We start from the raw sequence: 10798 nt of genomic DNA, 5'->3' as shown, positions 1-10798 counted from the left end.
GTTGAACCCAGTACAAAGCCACTACCGTGGATAAAATCTGGGGGTGGGGGAGTACCTGGAGCCAGAAGGGCAGTGACAATACAGAGGTACGCAGAAATGCCCGTGTTTATACGGGGACAGGTGGAGGGCGAGGGATTCAGAGTGCAGGCCGAGAAGGGATGGATAGAGATGCAGGAAGAAATGCAGGGCAGTGGCGTGGGCCGCGGGACGAGGACGGGACAGTGGTGTGGGCCGCGGGACGAGGGGACAGCTTGTATGGGAAGCAGTGAGTCTCAAGGAAGATAGAGACCAAGAGGCGGCCATTAGATTTGGCATATGAGGGCCACTGGTGCCCTCGGTGACAGCAGTTGCATTAGAGTGCTGGCGAAAGAAGCCACACCGCAGTGTGTAGACTTAGGACTCCCAGTCCGTTCTGTGTGCCCCCAAACAGGCCATACTCTCTGGGCAAAGCGGTCTTTTTTTTTGGGGGGGGTGGGTCCACCCCCCAGATTCTGTTATTAACATTTCAGTATACTTGTTTTATCACACATCTGTTCTCCTAATCCATCTGAGTTTTTGGTTGCATTTCAGAGTAAATCGCAGACATCAGGACACTTCCTTGAAGCTCAGTATACAGACCAGTCACGAGATTTCAGTATTTCAGCTTGTTTTTTCTTCTGAAGTAAAATTTACATACGAAGAAATGCACAAATCTTAAGTGTACATTTGATGGGTTGTGACAAATGCGTACACCTGTGTAAGCCAGACCCCTGTCAAGATACAGAACATGGCCATCACTCCAGAAAGTTCCCTTACGCCTCTTCCCAGGCAATTGCCACTGCCACTCCACCTCCAGAAGCAGCCACCGCTCTAATGTTTTCCACCACAGATGAGTCTTACCTATTCCAGGACTTTCTTTAAGTGAAATCACACTGCTTCTGCTCCTATGCCTGGCTGTTTTGGCCCCACACGTTTTTGACATTCGTACATGTATGCATTTTTTTTGCCACAGGGCATTAAGCTAGACACTTGGGTTGTTTCCAGTTTGGGGCTGTTAAGAGTAAAGCAATGTAGCTTTTGTTTTTGTTTTTGTTTTTTTTCATATTTTAAAATGTTTTATTTTTCAAGTACAGTTCACAGACAATATATTAGTTTCCGGTGTAGAGCGTAGCGGTGAGACATTTATATAACTTACGAAGTGATCCCCCCGATGAGTCTAGTCCCCACCCGGCACCACACACATCCCCGTGACTATGGTGTGACTTCATCTCTTCACCCAGTCCCCCGGTTTGTTCTCTGTATCTCTGAGCTTGTTTCTGCTTTCTTCATTTGTTCTTGAAATTTCGTTTTGATGTTTAGATGTCCATCTGACAAATGGGGCAAAGCAGGGAAGAGCTGCTTATTAAATAATCAGTCGTGCTTGCTGTTTGACCGAACCGTGAACCATAGTCTCTAATTTATCCCAAAAGTTGCTGTTTAATGATATTAAGTTCCTACGTAGAAGTGATTATGACAAATTGTTTTCCACGTTGATTAAAATGATCCTCCCTGGAAGCGAGGCCCAGAGGCGGCCCCAGAGGAACCGGGCCGCTGCTTCCATGACCCGGGCTTGGACGGACAGGTTTCCAGCATTCAGGTCACCTGCAGTTTTTACGTCAGCCACACACGTTTTGCTGTTAGTGACTGAGAATCAGAACGCTTGCCAGTTGTGTCTGAAACATGCACATCCACCTTGACAAGGGGGATGCACACGCAGCGACCTGCCAGCGCTATAAAGAGCAGACTTCGTTTGTCCCGGGTTCCGTTATAGGGAAGGAGTCTGTCCTAGGCCCAGCTTCGTGGCCGGGGCGGATAGGGGGCGGGGAAGCGCTGAGACGAGGGTGGACCAGGGAGCGGGATGGCAACTCGGCTGACTGCAGGGCCTCAGCCCAGCCAGAGAGTGGCGGTGTCCGTGGAGTACCGTAAACTCGCTGTGCCTCAGGCAGGGGGCTGACCAATGGCATTCCAGGGGACAGGTAGGGCCCAGCAATGTGAGTCTGAGGCTGGTGCTAAGAAGTCTAGTTGCCCTTTAAAAGGTCGGCGTATGGTTATGGGGACTCTGCCCGGAGCTGGGGTACAGGGCCAGCACTTCGCTGTCTGGGGCAGAGGCCCGGCTGCAGTTAGAAGCCTGGGCTTCACCGGGGTTCGGAGGCCAGCTAGGTCACCAGTTAAGGAGTGTGCAGAGATTGTCTGGGTACCACGGGACACGTGTTCTCCTTCAAGCTCTGGAACATAGACCGAGGCGGACGCCGGTTATCTGGACGGAGGCACCCTGGGCTGACAAGGGCCAGGAGGAAGAGGAGGGCAGGGAACGGCTTCGGGGCCTGGCACTCAGCTGCATGAGCCCAGTGGTCGCCACTGTGGCCTCAGCGGAGTGACAGCGAACAGAACTTAACTCTCGACGCCCAGCGAGCCACAAATGCTCATTGGCCATTTGTATGTCTCCTTTGGAAAAATTTGTATTCGGATCATTTGCTCATTTTTTAATTAGGTTCTCTTAATTATTGAGTTGTAACACTTCTTTATACATTCTAGGTACAAATACTTTATCAGATACATGATTTGCAAATATTTTCTCCCTTGTCTTGGGCTGTCTTTTCACTTACTTCATGGTATCCTTTGAAGCTCGAAAGCTTTTAATTTTGATGAAGTCCGATTTGGATATCTTGTGATTTTGATTTATATATACCTGATGATTAGTGATGTTGAGCATCTTTTAATGTATCTGTTGGCCATTTGTATGTATGCTCTTAAAAATATATCTATTTATTTCTCTGCCCACTTTTTAATTGGATTGCTTGTTTTTCCGCTATTAAGCTGTATGAGTTCTTTATATATTTTGGATATTAACCCTTTATCAGATACATGATTTGCAAATATTTTCTCCCTTGTCTTGGGCTGTCTTTTCACTTACTTCATGGTATCCTTTGAAGCTCGAAAGCTTTTAATTTTGATGAAGTCCGATTTGTTTTTTTCTTTGGTTGCTTGTGTTTTTGGCATCGTAGCTCAGAAAGCATTGCCAAATCCGAGGTTGTGAAGATCTATATCTGTATTTTCTTCTAAGAGTCTTGTAGGTTTAGTTCTTATATTTAGGTCTTTGATTCATTTTGAATTAAGTTTTCTGTGTGATGTGAGGTAGGGGACCAGTTTCATTCTTTTGCAGATTGGTATCCAGTTGAAAAGACTAATTTTTCCTCACTGAATTGTTCTGGCATCCTTTCAGAATCAGTCCACTGTAACTGACTGAAGAATTTTAAGCAGAGGACTCCTTGTTATTTATGTTTTAAGACAATATTGCTGGCAGCTATATAGACAGTGTCTTGGATGGGCCAGGAGTCCATGTAGGGAGACCGGGGAGTAGGAAGTGATAGTTTCACGGGCCAGACGTGATCGTGACTTGGACCACGGTCGTGGTACTGGGGATGGAGAGAAAGACACAGCTTACACTTGGGAAATAAAGTTCATAGGACTTGGGACTGTCTTGCTGGGGTGGTGGGTCAAGAGAGGGAAGAGGTCAAAGATGACTCCCATTTGGGTCGGAGTCCAGGATGATGTTCAGATCCGTACCTTGCATGGCCAAGTGGGTGGTAGCGTCACTTACTGCCATACAAATGGGGAGGCATGTTTTTTAGAGCTTCTAAAATAATGATTTTAACTTGCGGTTAGTTGAATCTGAGGTGCCGGTGAGACTTTCCAGATGTTTAGAAGGCAGTTGGATTATGGGCGTCGACTACAGCTTGGGGAGTCACGAGCACCGGGTGGGGTCGGGAGCTCTGGGACAGCCCGAGGAGAGAGAAGAAGGCCCGGGACGGAACCCTCAGGAGGAATGATAGGAGCCCAAGAAGGACCCAGAAGAAATGGCCAGTGATGGGGGCAGAAACCAGGAGGAAGCTATAGGAATCTGGTGCAATGAGGGGGTGATCCGCACTGTCACATGCATCACAGAGGCATGGAGGAGCAAGGCCTGGGCAGGGCCCTGGATCGTCCCTGTGTCCATGCTCCCGCAGTGTAGGTCGGTTGGTTGATTTTATAAAACATATCAGTCTGTAGTTCTTATGGTTGGCGGTATTTTAAACGCCGCAGAAGCAATAACCTTTGCAGATACATTTCGCACAACTAGTGCGTGAAGGTGTTGCTGGCAGCGTCTGGTGGATATTTGTGTCTTAAGCGATGCCGGCTTTCATTGGCATCTTCTGTGCTAATCTTTCCCATCCTGAACGGAGGATATTAAAAGCCCAACTGCTGTTTGGATTCCAAAATGGACTCTAAAATGTTCTTAGACTGAATGTTCAATCTGTTTCCTTTCTTGCTAATCATATGTATATGTGTGTGTATATGTATATATGATATATATATGTGTGTCTTTTTTAACCTTTTTTCCCCCCGCAGGTACGTGAAAGAGGCCAAAGAAGCAACTAAGAATGGAGATCTGGAAGAAGCATTCAAACTGTTCAATTTGGCAAAGGACATTTTTCCTAATGAAAAGGTGATGAGCAGAATCCAAAAAATACAGGAAGCCTTGGAGGCGTTGGCAGACCCCGGGGATGACGAGTTCACGGACGTGCGCGGTTCCGGCCTGCTGCTGTATCGAGAACTGCACGACCAGCTGTTCGAGCACCAGAAGGAAGGCGTAGCTTTCCTCTACAGCCTCTACAGGGATGGAAGGAAAGGCGGCATCTTGGCCGATGACATGGGATTAGGGAAGACCGTTCAGATCATCGCTTTCCTTTCCGGTATGTTTGACGCTTCACTTGTGAATCACGTGCTGCTGATCATGCCAACCAGTCTCATCAGCACGTGGGTAAAAGAGTTTGACAAGTGGACTCCAGGAATGAGAGTCAAAACCTTCCACGGTCCTAGCAAGGATGAACGTACCCGAAACCTCCGTCGGATTCAGCACAGGAACGGCGTCATTATCACGACCTACCAAATGCTAATCAATAATTGGCAGCAGCTCTCAAGCTTGGATGGCCAAGAGTTTGTGTGGGACTATGTCATCCTTGATGAAGCGCATAAGATCAAAACCTCATCTACTAAGTCGGCGCTGTGTGCCCGGGCCGTGCCTGCCAGCAACCGCATCCTCCTCACGGGGACCCCAATCCAGAACAACTTACAAGAACTGTGGTCCCTGTTTGATTTCGCTTGTCAGGGGTCCCTGCTGGGAACATTGAAAACTTTTAAAATGGAGTATGAAAATCCTATTACTAGAGCACGGGAGAAGGATGCCACCCCAGGGGAAAAAGCCTTGGGATTAAAAATATCAGAAAACTTAATGGCAATCATCAAACCCTATTTTCTCAGGAGGACTAAAGAAGAGGTCCAGAAGAAACAGCCAGGCGACCCAGAGGTCAGACTTAGTGAAAAGAACCCAGGTGTCGATGCCACTAATGAAATGCCTTCGCTTTCCAGGAAAAATGATCTAATCATTTGGATCCGCCTTGTGCCTTTACAAGAAGAAATATACAGGAAATTCGTGTCTCTAGATCACATTAAGGAGTTGCTAATGGAGACACGCTCACCTCTGGCCGAGCTCGGCATCTTAAAGAAGCTGTGTGATCATCCTAGGCTGCTGTCTGCGCGGGCTTGTCACTTGCTGAATCTGGAGGATGTCACATTCCCCGTTGAAGATGAAGGTGAGGACAAAGAGGCTTCAGATGTGGACCATATTAGTCAAGTAACTGATGTTACACTGATGAAGGAATCTGGAAAAATGATATTTCTCATGGACCTGCTCGAGAGACTGCGAGACGAAGGGCATCAGACTCTCGTGTTTTCCCAGTCCAGACAAATTCTAAACATCATCGAACGCCTCTTAAAGAACCGGCACTTTAAGATCCTGCGAATCGATGGAACGATTACTCACCTCGTGGAACGAGAAAAAAGAATTAACTTATTCCAGCAAAATAAAGATTACTCTGTTTTCCTGATTACCACACAAGTAGGTGGCGTTGGCTTAACGTTAACTGCAGCGACGAGAGTGGTCATCTTTGACCCTAGCTGGAATCCTGCGACCGACGCTCAAGCTGTGGATCGAGCTCACCGGATTGGACAGAGAGAAAACGTCGTGGTTTATAGGCTCATCACTTGCGGCACTGTGGAGGAGAAGATATACAGAAGACAGGTTTTCAAGGACTCGTTAATAAGACAAACCACTGGTGACAAGAAGAACCCATTCCGGTACTTCAGCAAACAGGAGTTAAGAGAGCTCTTCGCAATCGAGGATTTCCAGAAGTCGGCCACCCAGCTGCAGCTGCAGTCACTGCACGCGGCGCAGCGGAGGTCCGATCGCAGGCTGGACGAGCATATCGCCTACCTGCACACCCTGGGCATAGCCGGCGTCTCGGACCACGACCTGATGTACACCCAGGACCTGCCTGCCAAAGAAGAGCTGGACGTCATCGAAGAATCTCAGTATATCCAACAGAGGGTCCAGAAAGCTCAATTCCTTGTTGAATGTGAGTCTCAGAACACAGAGCTCTTGCTGGAAAGAGAGCGAGCCGCCCACCAGGGCCTATGGCGCAGAGAAGCAGAGTTTCCTTCTCAGACCAAGGCGAAACGCCCGGAATCCAAGAAACCGCAGGCCGAGCCTTCAGCCCTTCCGAGCGCCCGGCTCACGTGGGAAGAAGAAATCAGCTCCCAAATGGCCGGTGTCGCCCTTGGCGATCTGCCCGAAACGGGTGACAAGGCGGGTCTGCCCAGTATAGAGATGAGCGTCGTCGTCCCGCAAGACGCAAGGCTCCCACGAGGCACCGAGCTCGGGGCCGACTTCGCAGAGGCTCCGCCCGCGGGCTCAGACGGTGTGGAGGAAATCTCGACTGACTTCTCACTGGGAGTGGCCGAGCCGCCGTGGGGACAGGCCCCGCCAGAGAGCCCCACGCGGAGCTCTCGTTTGTCACTTAGCACGTCTGCCACAGCCGATCTCGCGCCAAATGTAGATGAAGTGCAGGACGTCGCGGTCTCACAGCGCTGGGATCCCTGGGCCGCCGCCCCCACGACACAAGAGCAGCAGAGCACGTGCTCCGATGCCTCTGGCATTGACACAGCCGCCACCAGTGACTTGTCGGCGCCCCGCGGTGCGCCAGCCGATGTGGCCGCGGCCGGAGGGGGTTCCGCAGCATCCTCACCACAGTACGCGTGTGACTTCAACCTTTTCTTGGAAGACTCTGCGGACAGTGGGCGGGATCCGTCCAGTCGGTCTTTGGAGCTTGTTGAGAAAGCAGGCGGCTCGGCAGCCCGTGTGGGAGCAGAGTTTGTGCGCAGCCACGCTGGGCTGAGCGCGGGGCTGTCCGGGGACGACCAGGACCCCGAAGAAGTGGTGACCGTGAAAGGCGGGCGGAAAACCAGAAGGATCGTCTCCGACGATGAAGACGACGGTGACAGCTTTCGAAGTGCTTCGGGCACAGATTCACTCAGCACGTCTCCCTTTCGCTTACCTGTAAAGTTCTTTGATGCTTCAACCCCCAAAAGTGACGTCAGTCCACCTGGAAGGTTCTTTTCCCCTCTGCTGACTGATAGCATAAATAAGTCTGCGAAGTCTCGAAGGTCCCTGGCTTCCCGGAGGTCTGTCATTAACTTGGTGTTGGACCACGTGGAGGACATGGAGGACGGGCTGGAGACCAGCGCCGAGGCCCAGGGAGCTGCGCCGGGTCCGCGGGCGGGAGCGGAGGGAAGCAGTGGCGAAGCCTCGGACTCTGCAGGAGAGGAACCTTCCAGAGAAACCCTGTCTCCGGAAAACAAGTCCAGCTGGCCAACTGCGCCTCAGCCTGCTGCCCTGGTTGTGGAGGCCTCCCCTGGGGGCTCGGGGAGCCCCGAGCCCCCCACTGCCGCACAAGCGGTCGGCGGTCCTCAGGGTGAGGCGGCGCGGGCTGCCCGCGACTACGAGAGCCTCGTAGCGCGTGGAAAAGCGTTGAGAGAGGCGGGGAGGCTGCAGGAGGCCTTGAGCTGCTTCGTGGAGGCGCTCGACATCCGAAGCGCAGACCCCGAAGTCATGCTCATGACCTTAAGTCTGTATAAGCAACTTAACTCAACTTGAGAATGTCGCCCGTTGGCTGCAGTTCCGGTGGGACTGAGTACGAGGTCATCTGCTCTTATCGGATGCTCTGCACGCGTGAAGCATTCGGGCTTAAGGCCAGAGCGCACTCAGAAGGCAACTTTCTCTTTGGAGCTTTTCTGGAAATTCTGCCTTCATCCCGTGCTCCTGCCCCCCACCGCACCCCGATACATGGATTCTGGTATCCTGAGCGCTAGGTGAATATTACTTGACTCAAATATTCTTACATTTTTCTTATAGGCATGCTCCGTCAGCTTAATACTACTGTGTTATTTCTAGAGAACTTTTCATAAAACGTTTCTGGCCATTGCTAATTTTATTTTGAGAAAGCGCTTTTGTCTATTGCAGTTCAGATGAGATTATTAAAGTTACTTTTCTCAAGTGCTTTCCTTTCAGTTTCTTTCACTGACCTGACACTGCCAAATGCCTGCGACACTCCTCGCTTTCGGGAGCGGGTCATTGGCATCCAGGTCCCAGGCCTGCACGTGACCATGGTTCTCTGCTCGCTGCCAGCCGACGGCCCAGAAGGCTGGGCGCTGTGCCATCCATCACCGGTGCCTTGCCCGGGTGTCGCTTGGCCACCACTCAGCTGTCCTTCCCTCAGCACCAGCTGTCATCTGAGGCACGCTAGCACGCTGTATCTTCGGGCCGTAGACGGAAAAGGTGGCCAGGGCCCTGCCTAAGGTCACATCGTAAGGGGCAAAATGCATTTTTAACCATGTGTTACCAGCTTTCGGGGTTTTGTGGACGGGTCATTACTGAGCCGTGGTTATTTAAATGGCCGACCACGGGGGATGAATCCAGTCTCGGCTCCTCTCCCACGACTGAGGCCAGGGGCTGTGGCCAGGAGTTCCAACCCTCATTATATCTGTCTTTTTGGTGACCAGCCCCCATCCTGAAACTGTCTAGGTCTCCCCTACCCTCACCAGTCACTGTTACCGTGGGGAAGATGCTCTTGGTCACTGGAGAGTCCAAAGGTTCCAGGAACCAGGGACAAAGCCCAGCTCGTTCTGCTTATATCACACACACATATAAAAGTTACTTGTAAGTTCTATGTATATACTGTTTACAAATTTCAATTTGAAGACCTAATCAGCTTTATGAAGTGACTTGTGAATCGAGCAACGTCCCACCCAGCAGGTACGACAGCTCTGTGATGGGCTAGACAAAACGGCAGCTTTTTACAGGAAGAACGGTGGGCGGGGGAGTTTTTACCAAAAGGGAAGAGAGGGTTCTTTTCTACCAGGCCGCCATCTTTGCGGGGGGAAGGGGAAGGCAAGGGTTTTATTTTGCACATTGTCTCTCTTTCCTGTGGGGGATGGAGGAGGCCCAGGTGACAGATGCCCTCATGGGTGCTGTCCAGGAAATTCCAGACTGCTTGGTTAAGAGTACATTTCTGGTGAAGGTCAAGACTTCAGTGAGGTATCAGGTCTGGGTTTGCTATCGTGGGCTTTAGCACAAGTGATGCCTCTTTGGGCCTGTGGTTTTCTCTAACAAGTCACACTACTGAGGCAGGAACCGGGCGAATTCCCCCGAGGGGGCAGACCAGGCCCTGCGCTGAGAGAAGGGTTCTTGGCGGCGAGTGTGGAAAGAATTCCACGCACACGCCAAAGTCAGGGTCGAAAGGAAAGTTTGTTAGAAAAGGGGTGACAGTCCACATGGCACGTGGTGTCCTCTCAGAGGCAGGGAGTGACAGAGCCTGAGGGAGACGGACAGAGAGAAAGAGCTACCCCTAGTGTTCGCGGAAGTCAGCGAATGTCATTCTTCGGTTCTTGTGAGTTACAGTTTAAAGACTGTTTACTGTGTCCTTTGCTCTGGGTGCAGTGAGGACGGCCTGCTGGCGGTTTCCAGTAGGTTCCCCGGGGGTCTCAGCCACAGGGCATCGATGGATTTATTTTGTGTAGGGTGCCACTTAAAGACTTTCCTGTTTTCCCGTCAGCAGTTTGGGAGTTGGGCCTTTAGTAACCCCAGCAGGGATGCTCCTTTGTCCTGCAGGTGGCCCAGTGGCCTGGCCGCAGGGTGATCAGCATGTTGTAGTGTCTGAATGTGGCTGATTTACCACTTAAGTTCTGTCGCCTCTCCCCTGCCTTGCTACCGTTCTCATATACTATGAGTATTGCAAAATGAAGTTTGAAAGAGATGAGCTGAAGCTTAATGATAGCTTACTCATCGATAGTACGAAATTTTGCTCTTACCAAAAACTTATTACTAATATTTTAAGGAGGGTGATGTGACTGAATATATATATCATTAAAAAAGTCTTGGAGGTAACACTGATTCAACAGTTCGCATTCTGCATCCCGGCCCAGCTGACCGCTCCTCGAGGGGACTGAGTGGCTGTGCCACGCACCTTTGAGTTTCGTTCCCTCCCATCACACATACTGTTTGTGGAAATTCAGCTAATAAATTCCTCTCTCCCCTGATGTTAACCACAAAGGTGCAGCTCCATGTCATTAATTTGCCTGCTGCAGGCGTTCCGGGCCCGCATTCATTTGCTGGGAACAGTGATGCTTAAGTCCCCGGAGCGCAGGCCTGCGCCGTTTCACTGCATTCCAGACCGCACCTATGACGTGGCCCCGCAGGATTATAAAGGAGCCGAAAAATTCCTCACACACACGATGACCGCATCTCTGATCGCATCACTCCTTTGTGTTGATTGAATCTCGTGTTGTTTCGTAAACCGCTTGGAGCCCGAGCGTCCGGGGTCGTCGGGTCTCCGGCCTGCGCAGT

At 50.8% G+C, this 10798-nt stretch overlaps 1 protein-coding gene across 1 annotated transcript in view; it reads left to right on the top strand.

Moving 5' to 3' along the window:
* The window catches only part of ERCC6L (ERCC excision repair 6 like, spindle assembly checkpoint helicase), an 18794-nt gene extending 10341 nt beyond the window's left edge, over positions 1-8453 (top strand). Inside the window, exon 2 of the mRNA XM_006908547.3 lies at positions 4408-8453. Within this exon, the coding sequence (XP_006908609.1) occupies positions 4408-8050 (3643 nt within the window). The 3' untranslated portion in view covers positions 8051-8453. The remainder of the gene's footprint in view (positions 1-4407) is intronic.
* Positions 8454-10798: the final 2345 nt, after the last annotated feature.

This window comes from Pteropus alecto, unplaced genomic scaffold, assembly GCF_000325575.1.
Source record: "Pteropus alecto unplaced genomic scaffold, ASM32557v1 scaffold312, whole genome shotgun sequence".
Classification (NCBI taxonomy): Eukaryota; Metazoa; Chordata; class Mammalia; order Chiroptera; family Pteropodidae; genus Pteropus; species Pteropus alecto.
This window is presented reverse-complemented; position numbering and strand designations above follow the sequence as displayed.